Source organism: Polypterus senegalus, chromosome 4, assembly GCF_016835505.1.
Source record: "Polypterus senegalus isolate Bchr_013 chromosome 4, ASM1683550v1, whole genome shotgun sequence".
NCBI classification, from domain to species: Eukaryota; Metazoa; Chordata; class Cladistia; order Polypteriformes; family Polypteridae; genus Polypterus; species Polypterus senegalus.
In genome coordinates, this window is record NC_053157.1 from 206,609,346 (window position 1) to 206,622,535 (window position 13,190).

Below are 13,190 nucleotides of genomic sequence, written 5' to 3' on the forward strand. Positions count from 1 at the left end.
GATCTCACCTCAGTCATTCGTAGGGCCTATTAACACACACACTCACACAGGTCTAATTTAGCATTCCCAATAAACCAAATACGTGTTTGAGAGAGGTGAGAAGACCTAATGTAGTTCATTTTGTTTTTCTTCATTAGTACCTACAGTAGATTGTACAAGTATACAACATTATTTGAGAGTACTGTGGTTTTTCAGTAGTCAGCCTGGTTGGATGGATTTGAATCACCTCAAATTATGATAGATTATGCATACTTCAACTTCATGTCTTATTTCTGAAAGCTTTCATTTGAGACAGTGTTCTTTATTGGTAATGGAAACTGCCTTATAATAAAAATATTTATGTTTTGAAAAGTGTTTTTTTATTTATATTGGACACTAAAGGACCACTATTATCTATTTTTTTTAATTCGTTAAAGGTACAGTACAGTGAATCACAACATGTCCTTTTTTAACATTGTGATACATTTTGTACTGTTGTTTCACACTGCTCATTGTTTATCATAAAAAATAAATATTTTCAACCCATCCATTTTTCAACCAATCTTCCCAGTTAAGGGTTGCATTACAAATACTAGCAGCATTGGACACAAGGTGGGAACCAACCCTGAATCAGGCAAAAATAATATAACTTCTCTTTATGTGTATCTGTATGGATATCATTATCTATTTGTTTTGATGTTTTAACATTGTTTCATACTTTAGCTGCATGTAATAGTGTTTTGTAAATATGCTGTATTTGTAGTTACCGTATACTGCACTGGAATGTTAAGTGTAGTGGGGCTTTAATAAATAGAATTATGACGAATAGAATTTCACACCTAGTTACTGCTGGGATAGACTCCAGCTGCTCAGCGACACTGCCGTGGATAAGTGGGTTAGGAAAATGAATAGTTGAAAAAATTGATTTCCCTTATATTAATTCCTCATATATGCCATCACATTGTTCATGTGTGTGTTTATTTTATTTTTTCTTTAGTGCAGGCAATTTTTCCCATTTTATGGAAGAATGCCACGCCATACAAACATTGATTCACCTCTGTACTTTTATAATTAATTTAAAATCAGTGTATAATTCTTGCATTGATATTTCACATCTCATAACTTCTTTGTTTTTTTTTTTCCCCCACAGTGAGGGATTTCAAGGTGACAGTACAGAAAACAGAAGCCTCAGAGCGGTGTTCCCTCTCTGGATCATATATAATGAGAGCTGACAAAGAAGGTTTAATTCTGAAAGACCCAGAAACTACAAAAACTCTGTTTATTTGGCCCTACAAGTTATTGAGGAGATATGGTCGGGACAAGGTGAGGGCAAAATGTCAAGCAAATTTGTATCCAGAATGAATGTCGTTGTGGCAATGAGAAGTCTCACTAAATTTCAGTATGAAAATTCATAGAGTGCTTTACAGCTTTTCTTGTTACACTACTTTAAAGAGACTTATGAGTAAAAAAGAAAACTATCCTCCATAATCTCAATGTGATTTTGCCACCTTTTATACCAAAATTAACACAAATATATATGGACACAGTAGAGTATCCTGCATGTCTAGAAAAGATCTGTACAAGATTGGGATACCATACTGTTTGCATACAGTGTTATTTTTTTAACTGTTTTGTACAGAATCAGGCTGAGTGACTTCAACTCAGAGCCACAAAAAGCAAGCAAGGCCGGAATTGAACCAGCACTCTTGGACTTTAATGTCGCATTAGCCACCTCACCAGCATGTTATAGTAAAACTTAAATACAACTAACTTTAAAAGAGATAAATAAAGTGAAGAAGCCACAGTGGACAAATATCTAAACTCCCACCATTCCAAACACAAAGATCTTGTGAAAGTTTTCTCTAAGTTCACTTGTTAAACACTGATTGTAGGCATTAAAATGACCCTGAATTAAAATAATAATTGCAATGGAAATAATGATTTACTATGTTTCAGGTAAAATCCCTCTCTCAGGTCTGTTAAAAATAATCTGTATGAGCATTGTAAAGTGTAAAAAACATATGTATGCTGGAAATGCTTATGATAAAGTGAAAGATCACCTGAGTCATGTGGAGTAGTACATTTGTAGCATTTGCTATTTACCGTATTTTTCGCTCCATAAGATGCACTTTTTTCCCCAAAAGAAGGGTGGAAATGTCTGTGCGTCTTACGGAGCGAATATTGCGTCACAGACCATGATGTGTATTACCTGACAAAAGTTGACATCCAGGGGTAGAGGGTGGCAATCAGCTGTTAATGGCGGCAAAACTCACCGTTACATTACAGGCATTCCCTCTCTGCTTGGAGAAATGTTAGACTCATTGACTCGGCATCTAATCCTTTTGTGTGAATGAGTTACGAAATATAAACAAAGGTAAACGAAGGCAAGATGGCATTGACATCTCATGAGGGACTGAAGCAAACAAAATACTCAGCAAATGATGTTTTGCACATTATCGCTGAGTTGGACTCTGATTTTTCAGAATCTGATTTTGTTGTGAGTGAACAGGAGATCGAGCAAGAGAGTGAGAAACAAGCATCAGCTGATTGAACACTAGCCGATGCCGCCCCAGCTGAGCGCATTTGTGCAGCCGATGCACCTATGGCAAGGTCCGTGTGGGAGGACTACCCAGACATTGTTCGGTGGGAGCCAAACTGACTATCGGACTTCACAAGACAGCATGGCTTGCTGTTGGACACAACAGATTACCAGCCGTTCTTTCCTGAAGTTGTCTTTCAGCTACTATCAGATGAGACAAACAGGTATGCAGAGCAATTTTCTGAATTATGGGCTGCGCTTGCACCGCATTCTCATTTTTCAAAGTGGAAACCAACAAAAAAAGACGAGATTGGCAAAGGGCTTTTTGGCATTACAAATAGAGATGTGATGAGACTGGCAATATAATTTCAGGGAGCATTGGCCCAAACGTGCTTTTTCCCCTGGTGGCTTTGGACAGGTTAGGCCACGTGATGATAGGTATGTGCTCCTGCAAAGTCATTGTGAGCAACTGAGCTTCATAAATTCTGACACTAGCGATGAGGAGTTCTTGGGGTTTCCAAAAAACTAGAAGAATGCTTGAACCTTAAAGTCTCTCCTCATTTGTTAATGACAGTGATGATGGTTCTTAATACTGCTTTTGACTTTACATGGTTGAAATATTATTCTGCTATATTTTATTAAATATATTAGTACACCATTTGGATCAGAATATGTTTTTCTTGTTTTCCTCCTCTAAACCTAGGTGCATCTAATGGTCAGGTGCATCTTAAGGAGCAAAAAATACAGTAATTAAGTTATATGAAGAAAACTAACAAGGAAATTTAGAATAACTGTAATTCATTTCACTTCAGCAGCAAATTATGTAGAGGTAGGTTAATAAAATTAATTGCCAAAGTCCAAAATAAGAATGACTGCCGTTGTCATTATAAATCTAGATGTTAAAAAATGCAAGAACATAACCCTCCAAATATTGGGAACAAAAGGCATTGCCCACTGAAAGATGAGCAAGCAAGTATGCTGTTGATTATGTAGTGTACCATAGTTACGCCTTATTTCTTAGGTGCTGATTCAAAATAAATTGTCCAAAAAGAAAAGTGCATACCTGCAAAATGATGCTTTTTAATCCCTTTATAGTAGTGAACTTCGGTGCAATAAGAGCATTTGAAGTGTGCTTCATGGTTTTATGTATTTCTGTAAAAAAATAAATAAATAACAAGTAGGTTACACAGACGGTGCATTTTGGTCATTTCAGATTACCGTAATTGTTTTATGTTATTGGCATGATCATAACCTAAAAATCAAATCAGTTATTCTTATGTGGTGCTTGCAAATCATTGTGATCTAAAAAAATAACTTTCTGCATTTCTAAAAGCTGTACTTCAGTTCGGGAATGCAACAAGCAAGAAACAAATTAAATAAAATCATTAGCATTCAGACACTTACTAAACAGTACTTCCACCCTTTTATTTCCTAAATATCACAAAAATATAAAATAATTTATAGGGTTAGGATATGTGAAAATAATGAGGCTGTGAACTGACTCACTTTGAGGAGTACAATTAGCAAAATGTTCATTTGCCTAACATAGGAAGCTAGTTGTCTTTCTAACTACCACTGTTAGCTTTTTTCAATGAGTTATCAAAATAATGTGTTGAATAAAATTATTTCTTGGTAAAGTTGACAAGAAGAAAGGAGAAACCTTAATTGTTAATGTGCATTCTAGGCATTTTTGGGTGATCATTTTGCATTCTATACTACCAGACATCTTTCTTTATACTTGGCTTGTCCAGATTAGCTAAACTAGAAAAGTGAACTGTACAGAATTCAGTAGATGTTACTGTGGTTTAGTTTTTAACCTGAAAGTTACTATACTGACTTTTTAAGCACTTATGTTTTTGAAGTTATTTTCAGACATTGAAGCTGCTAGCCACAATTCTAAAAATAACACCTAGTTTTATTTTGCTGCTTTGTTAACTAAAATAACAGCAAACTGCTTTTTTTGGACTTTATGGATGACACATTGTAATGAATATTGTGAATAAAATAAAAATAAAGGTATTATTATTTTACAAAAAATTTATTTTTCTCTTGAGATATTGTTTGCTTCTTATTGAAGCTACACAAATCAGCCTCCAATTAAGACAGATTCTAAATTAAAAATAGAATAAAGATGCAAGACCATATAGGCTTGGTAACTGCCACATGAATGCTGCAACCATGCTTTATGCAATGAGACATATGTAGAAGAGTTGGACTGTATAACAGAAAGAGCACATGAAAAAGGAGTTTAGATTTGAATTACATAAATCACAATTACAAATGCAGCTACAAATGTCACTTACATTTGGTTAATTTCTGATTAGCAGTTTATGTTAGCTATAAATGAGATCTGACAATTAACACATTGATATTAGAGTTTTAAAAGCAACAAAGGCAACTAAGCGAGTTCCATCCATCCATGTTTCTAACCAAGGGTGGGGAAGCTAGAGCCTATCCCAGCAAGCCCTGGGTGTAAAACTGGAACAACACCGGGACATGGTACCAGTGCATCACAGGGTAAGAAATCCCCAAAGCAGCTAAACATTCATAATTGCATGAGCATCTCCAAAACTGCTAATTTATTTCATGTGTCAAGGGAAACTGCCACAAAAATAACATTATATTACCAAATATGGGCATACTGCATCAACGAAGGGAAACAATGGTCATAAGTTGAAGCTCACTGACTAGGATAGATGGACACTTCAAAGATAAGTGCTAAATGGCACAAAGGCACATTCTCATAGATTACCACTGAATTAAATCAGCTTCTCTGTGAATCAGTCGCAACAAAAAAAAAAGTACATTCTGAACTTCACAAACCTGCCATAAATAAACTGCTTGCATCTAAGGACAGTGCACAATCATGTGTAAGAAACACCAAAGGTCAAACCCTCAATTGAAAAAGCAGTATGGTCTGATGCGTCATCATTAACACTTTAGTATAGGTAGTCATGTTTACTCTTGAAGAAAGGCAAAACAATGATATCAACACACAATGTATGTGTAAAATAAAACAGCAATCCACTTTACAAGATGCAGGAGAGTTGTATTAAAGGTATATTCAAGTCAACATGGGGTTTAAGAAGTAAGAATGCACTTTACATTTTAAACATGGAATGGCAAGACTGTACATTCCTGAAGTATGGAGCTGCTAAAAGGTAATCTAAGCTAAAGAAAAATTACTGGGTTTTGTCATTATTTTCTCAGTGGGTTTGGTGTCTGATAAAAGTCTGCAATCCCACATGTCGTTTAAAATTTTTTATATTTCATCTTTTAAATTCTTTCTACAAGAATCTCCTGTTTTCTGTTTAAGTTCTAAATATAAACTATGGGTTGCTTTACAGTCTCCTTCCATTGCCTTCCAATAGGTTTGTAAAATGATTTCTCATATCTGTTCTTTTTATAACTAGTAATATAAAAACTATCCATCCATTATCCAACCCACTATATCCTAACTACAGGGTCTCAGGGGTCTGCTGGAGCCAATCCCAGCCAACACTGGGCGCAAGACAGGAAACAAACCCTGGGCAGGGCGCCAGCCCACAGCAGGGCAATATAAAAGCTATTAAATTAGGTGACTATTATTTTGAGCTTAAGCTTTTCTCTTCTAAACTTACAAGGCACAGATCCTTCAGCACCTGCTTAAAGAATTGTTAAAAATGTCAGTAACACTCAACAGACTGCTGTCTTATAGTATCATCCTAAAAAATAACATTCGCCTAGATTCTTGTATATTACATTCTCATTTATTTATCCATCCATTTTCTAACCTGCTGAATCTGAACACAGGGTCACAGGGGTCTGCTGGAGCCAGTCCCAGCCAACACAGGGCAGGAACCAATCCTGGGCAGGGTGCCAACCCACCCCAGGACACACACAAACACACCCACACACCAAGCACACACTAGGGCCAATTTAGAATCGCCAGTCCACCTAACCTGCATGTCTTTGGACTGTGGGAGGAAACTGGAGCGCCCGGAGGAAACCCACACAGACACGGGGAGAACATGCAAACTCCACGCAGGGAGGACCCGGGAAGCGAACCCGGGTCTCCTAACTGCGAGGCAGCAGCGCTACCACTGTGCCTCCCTCATTTATTTAATTCTTGCTAAAATATTTTTTCAAAAATGAAAATAGATCTGTTGTTATTAAAGCCTATACCTAATTAGTTTTTTTAATATATCAATTTATGTTGAATGCTTAGCACTAGAGTCCTAGGGCTATTACTAATATAAATGCTGCGTCTTTGTAAAATTCTTTCTTTTTTTAATTGTATCATTTGAATGTGAACAAACAAACATGAAAGTTGTTTGTAAAATTATTATAACTGTGGTCTGAAATGCTATTTTTAGAGAGTCCACTTCTCCATTATTCAAAAATGCCATAACCCACCAAAAGTTAATATTTTACAGTAATGTGATAAGTTTTTGTCTGTGTGGTCTAAGAGTTAAATATTTACATACATTTTTTGAAGTTGTACAGTTTTAGATTTGCATAAAATTCATAAAGATTGTGTGAAAATTACAAGATGCAAGAGTGTAGTATTAATGTTACATCTAGAGCAACCCAGGTCTTAATGTGCATGTAGATAAAGGGTGCCCCACTCACTGAATTTTATTTTACATTAGGAGGCCTATAATGTATGATTTTCATATGCAGTACACCTGTATAACCAACGAATTATGTGAGATGCTATGTAGTATGTACTGTACTACCACTCCATATTTCAGTATAGGAATATTTCATAAGTGGTTATATTTTTCACTAAAAGCAGTAATATATTATTTATTATTAATTATTTAACAACATAGGTGGCACGGTGGCGCAGTGGTAGCGCTTCCCGGGTCCTCCCTGCATGGAGTTTGCATGTTCTCCCCGTGTCTGCGTGGGTTTCCTCTGGTCACTCCGGTTTCCTCCCACAAACCAAAGACATGCAGGTTAGGTGAATTGGCGATTCTAAATTGGCCCTAGTGTGTGCTTGGTGTGTGGGTGTGTTTGTGTGTGTCCTGCGGTGGGTTGGCACCCTGCCCAGGATTGGTTCCTGCCTTGTGCCCTGTGTTGGCTGGGTTTGGCTCCAGCAGACCCCCGTGACCCTGTATTCGGATTCAGCGGGTTGGAAAATGGATGGATGGATGGATTTAACAACATACAGTACGTATATAGTGCCAGGAAAACAGATTTGCCTCCTTTGATTTTCTAAAGTATTGTATTTCACAGTAAAAATTGTCAACCATGTCTTAAACATTGATCAAATATACATTTATCAAAGTAAAATATAAAAATAATAAAAAGTACTGATTAAAGAAAGCCACAGATTTCTGGTTAACAGTCTCTCACAGTGCCTTGGAGGAATTTTGACTCACTAATTCTTCCAGAATTTTTCAGCTTCACGGTATTTGTGTATTTTCAAGCATAATACACTTTTTACAGGCTCTGTCACAACTTCTCAGTGAGGTGTCACTTTCATTCTGTCATACTTTGTCTAGTTCTATGGCCAGTTAAGTTTATTTTCATACTGTTTGTTGTTTTTTTCTCATTTCGCTTCTGGTGAATTGGCATATCTGATGATCTTCAATTGTCTTCTTGGATCTATGATGACCTCAGATCACTAACATGAATAGTTATGTGTATCGGCATGCTGCACCACTGTGGTCATTACCCCTTTTAAAGATCATCAGCAATTCTGGTTTCTGTTACAAGTGTCCATGTGATTTAATTTTTAGAATTTTTGTTCACTTTTTGGACATAGTCTGACTTTTTCTCTACTGTAATATTTTACGGCTTGATAGGAGCTAAATTCAAGCAGAATTGCAGAGGTATGTGGTTTGAGTATCTCAGTGAAGCATATATATATGTAAAATATACTCACTGACGCACTCATTAACAAAAACACTATTTCCCTTTTAGTTAAAAAGCTGAAGTTTGGAAGTATGATACGTGGTAGGGTAGCAGGTTTCCACTAAGAAAGGATGAATCTATATAACAATATTTCAAAATAGAAAAATGAAATAATCCAAAACCTCAAAAATGTCTTGATGGATTTGATAAAAATTTGGTGACATTGTAGAAAAAACAAAATTAGCTGACATAGTATTTTTTGTTTATTGATATTTGTTGTTATAATGCTGTAGCAAATGGGATATTCTAATGCACCACATCTGCCATTTTGCTACATTGCCAACAGCGATCGCAGAGAGAAATGGGGAGTGCTGGTTTATGTAAATGATGGCCATCTGCAGTTCAGCGAAGTTTAAAATAGACGTGTTTAGCAAGTGCTAGCCAGGCCTATGGTTGTGAGCATACATTATTTTGCACAACTGATACAGTAACAAAAGTATCTAATATAAATTACACAACCCCCTCCACCCCAATCCTCTTTGTGTTATGTGTAACCTTGTGCAAATGCCGGAAGTGGGACTACAAGTCCCATCAGTCAGTGCACTATTCCAGACGATTTCATCAGCTGTCACAAACTTTGAATAAGAGCATCGACAAGTGTACCATTTGAACGAAGGTAACAACTGCTGTTTATTCTTCCTTAACTAGTTTGGGATAACAATTTAATTTCCGGGCTGCATTACAGCGTTTATCTTAGTGTAGTGTTTCTCAAACTTTGTGGCCTTGCGACCCTGTTTTACATTTCTAAATTTATTGAAAGCATTTGAAAGAGGGGGATTTCCCCTTTCGTGAATTGGGTGGGAGAGCTCCCCTTGGTGAAACGAACACTACAAGAAACAGGGAAAAATATTGTAGATTGCTAGAATGGGCCGGGATTGTGTCACATGAAAACAACTCTGAGATAAACTAAATACTGTACATTACATTTTTTTATCAGTGCATAGCTTTGCATTTTTTTAAAAATCCAATACTATTGTCCACCTTCGTATCATCATTAAATTCACAATACCAATCAACGATCAGCATTAAGATCTTTTTAAAGTGAAAAAACAAATAGGAAAAAACCACCACAAATTAGCCAATGAATCTAGGCATAACTAAACAGAATAAAGCACAATTTTTTTAAAGCTGATAGAGGTGTTGTTTTTCAGATTGTAATAAGGGGAGAACAGGATGGTGTTTTTGAGCGAGTAATTTCTTTTTCTTTTATTCAAACCCACTGTGTACTGAGGCAGTAACAATTTTAGATGCTAATGAAGAGTCAAGATTTTAGACTTCAGCAGCTGATTGTTTCAGGTCTTTCAATTATGATTTAATGCATTATATTAAGACTAGAGCTAACTGCCATGTATTTATTATACATTCTGCATCATTATCCATATTTGATGATAAATATAAAAATATTTAATACTGATAATTGCTAATTTTTTTGTATTTAAATTTTAATACCATTGTTATTGTTTCCAGAGTTTACCATGCACTAACTTCTAACACCCTTCTACATTTATCTCAGGTGATGTTCTCCATTGAAGCAGGACGGCGTTGTGACTCAGGGCCAGGAAACTTCAACTTTGAGACGAAGCAAGGCAGTGAGATATTTCAAATTGTGGATGAAGCGATCCAACAGCAGAAAGCACAGTATGATGACAATGGGCAGTGTTCCTCTTTGGATTCTGATTCATCTGCAATCCAGCAGATTCGCAATGCTATTGCAGAGTCCATGACAGGAGCAGGGGCAACAGGGCGAGCACCTCAGATCATAGAACCTGAGGCAGACTCAGTCAGAAACCCAGGATCAGGAAGTAGGCCTAATTCAGCAGACGGTATCTTCATAAAGAAAGACAGCTCTCAGTCAGAGGACAAGGAGAAAATGTTAAAAAATCGAATTTTGCCTGAACCTCCAGGCATGTCATCAAAACCTGTGATCAAGAATAAATTGCCCAGATCCATAAACCTTCCAGCTGAACCATCAACAAATGACAATTCCAATTTATACTCTGAACCTGTTGATTCTGTGAAACCGTGTCTGCATCTTGAAGATTCCTTCTACTCAGTTCCTGTGGACAGCATCAATACTTGGACTAAAGTTATCCCCACCACAGAGGAGGAACCACGAAAACCATCATCTAAAGGTGAACCTCTCTACTCAGATATTTATGATAATGTCAGTGTAGATGTTGAAAGCAAGATAGCTGCGCTGAGAATTGAAGTGATACCCAGAAATGTGACTGTTAATCCAGAAGAGCATATTTATGATGAACCAGAAGGTAGAGCCAAGCTTCCAACCCCACATGAATCCACACTATACGATGAGGCAAGGATAACAGGTAATGCATGGATCAAGCAAGGTTTGGAGGAGCAGACAGGCAGTGAGATTACATACAATTCCAGCACCAATGACTACCCAGTACCATCAAGTGGGAAGCAGCAACCTCGTCCAAAGGGACCAAAACCATTACCAGCACCAAAACCTCAGAAAATTGCAATCCCTAAGAAGGAGTTACCAAAACCATTGGCACACGCCAACTTGAACAATTCCAATAACATTCACATTTATGGCCAGGTGATTAAAGTCAAGCCACCCAAAAAGGAGTCTGAGAACTCCATGGACGGGTCTTTGAGTACAGATTCTATATATGAAGATCTTGGAAGTATTTAGGCTGGGCTGGGAGAGAACAATTCTGAGCAGTTATGATTAAAGCTGATTAAATGCTGGATGAATTTATGTATCACATTGATTTAAGCGGCTACAGTTGAACTTTTAACACGTAATTTCTTGGATGGATAGCTGAATGGACACAAATTTGTGCCACATGTGTACAGTATTGAAAGAAAGATAGAAATAGTTATTAGATGGTTAAGTTTTATAGTTGCAAATGAAGCTGTTTGACACAGCAGTACTGTTCCAGTTGATCTGTAGTCTAGCCAGTCTCAGTGTGCTCTCTTTTAAATGTGGGGAGGTTTTTAAGGAAAGAGGCTTCAAAATCACTCACTGACTATAAATGGACAATAAAACTAAAACAAAACCAGTGAGCGTTCAACAAGTGCACCGGATGACACACAGGCTGGACAACAACATTGGTTTGGAAATGGAGGATATCAGAGGACAGAGTTATAGTTTACCACTTCTGGAAATGGTTCATTGTTTGTCATTTGTTTTTGTTTTGTTTTGTTTTTGTTTTTTATCTGGGCAATCCTGCAAACTTTCAAAATATTTCTCCACACACTGAATAGAATGGTAAAATCTGCAGTCATCTCTTCTAAAGTGAAGTCATTCAGCAACATAATGCTCCACAATGCAGTGGTAAATTAATTAATTGTGTACTTGTAAATGTAAAGTTTAACACGAACATGATCAAAGCCAAGTTGGTTCTGATGCCCACTACGATTTTCATCTGTGTGTACTTTAATAGTTTTAATTCTGTAGGCTGCACAGTCTACCAAGTATAAATAAAGTGTTAGCGTTTTTTTTTTTGTTGTTTTTTATTCTCAGATATTGGCAAATCCTATAGCAATTAGCCATTAAGATTTAGCAACAGTTTTTAAGAGAAGGTATTTCAGCAATACACCACAGAACAACAGGGACATCATGTACCATATAAAGCGACTTCTTGCGTATCTAACGTGATTAAAAGGATGAACTAAACATTTAGTTGGACAGCGTTTGTAGCAAGTGTAAAGAGTTAATAGTGTAGTTCTGACAAAAGTCCATAGAAAAACTCAGACTCAAAATAGCTACATGAAAATTTGAAACGATGAGAGTAAAAAATTAACCAAGTATCAAAACAAGACAAAATGTCAAAAATGAATTAGTAACACGTTCCTAGTAATTACTGATGAATGATACGATGCATGCAAATTACATTTTTAGCAAAACTTGGTGTTTCATTTCACAACAAAAATCACAAAACAAATAGTTGTTTAGCCTCCAGAGAAATTTGTGCCGTTGACAAAATATGAAAGATGTTTAGTTCCTGCCTGGAAATATATATATGCATTAATTCTGAACATCTCTGCCTGGCAATTAATATTTAGATCTCTAGTGAGGAAAAAAAAATCATCATATTTCCTGTCAAGTGTAAACATTTTGTTGAGCCACCAGATGTGTTCTGGTAGTACAATCCTCGCTTCCTTTTTAATTATGATGGCAGTCCTGGTGATTACAATCTTAAAAATGCATCAGAGAAGCTCCACATTGCTTGGAAGGTGCATATCATCATCCTCTTCTTCAGGAAACAGTAAAGGGAGATTTCTGGCCTGTGGTGTGGTAGACCTGGAGTGAGGGGAGCAACATCCCATGTAGCGAGATTTTCCTCTGGAGAAAATGTGGTGAGTCTTTGTGTGGGAAATATGCAAAAACATTTTCTTAAATGCACTGCACTCCTCTGTGGTGATGTGAATGACAAGCATACAGTAAGTTGAATTAGTTTTACTGGTATGAGACCGAGTATACGCATTAAAGAGCTGCAGAAAATAACACAGGTAAACACAGAAGGTAAATGGGGCTTTATAGAATAGTTTTCCTTGTTTTCCACTCCAAGTAAACCTTTAAAACCTTCAAAAAAACTATTTTTAGCCAGCTTCATGTTTTGCAATTGTAACATTACCTGTAAAACAAATTTTAGTGTCAATTTCACAAAACTGTTTATGAATCAAACCCCTATTCAAAAAATAGTGCATCTTTGTGGATCATTTATCAAAATTCAGAAATGATTTCAAGTCTAGTCTTATAAACCTGTAATGCTTTTATCAAATAGTATCTCATAAAAAT

The 13,190-nt window shown here is 36.5% G+C and overlaps 1 protein-coding gene across 1 annotated transcript in view; it reads left to right on the forward strand.

Moving 5' to 3' along the window:
- dok1b (docking protein 1b) overlaps positions 1-11,894 on the forward strand; it is a 96,577-nt gene extending 84,683 nt beyond the window's left edge. Inside the window, exons 4-5 of the mRNA XM_039751894.1 lie at positions 1,130-1,302; positions 9,933-11,894. Of these exons, the coding sequence (XP_039607828.1) occupies positions 1,130-1,302; positions 9,933-11,078 (1,319 nt within the window). The 3' untranslated portion in view covers positions 11,079-11,894. The remainder of the gene's footprint in view (positions 1-1,129; positions 1,303-9,932) is intronic.
- The last annotated feature ends 1,296 nt before the right edge of the window (positions 11,895-13,190 follow it).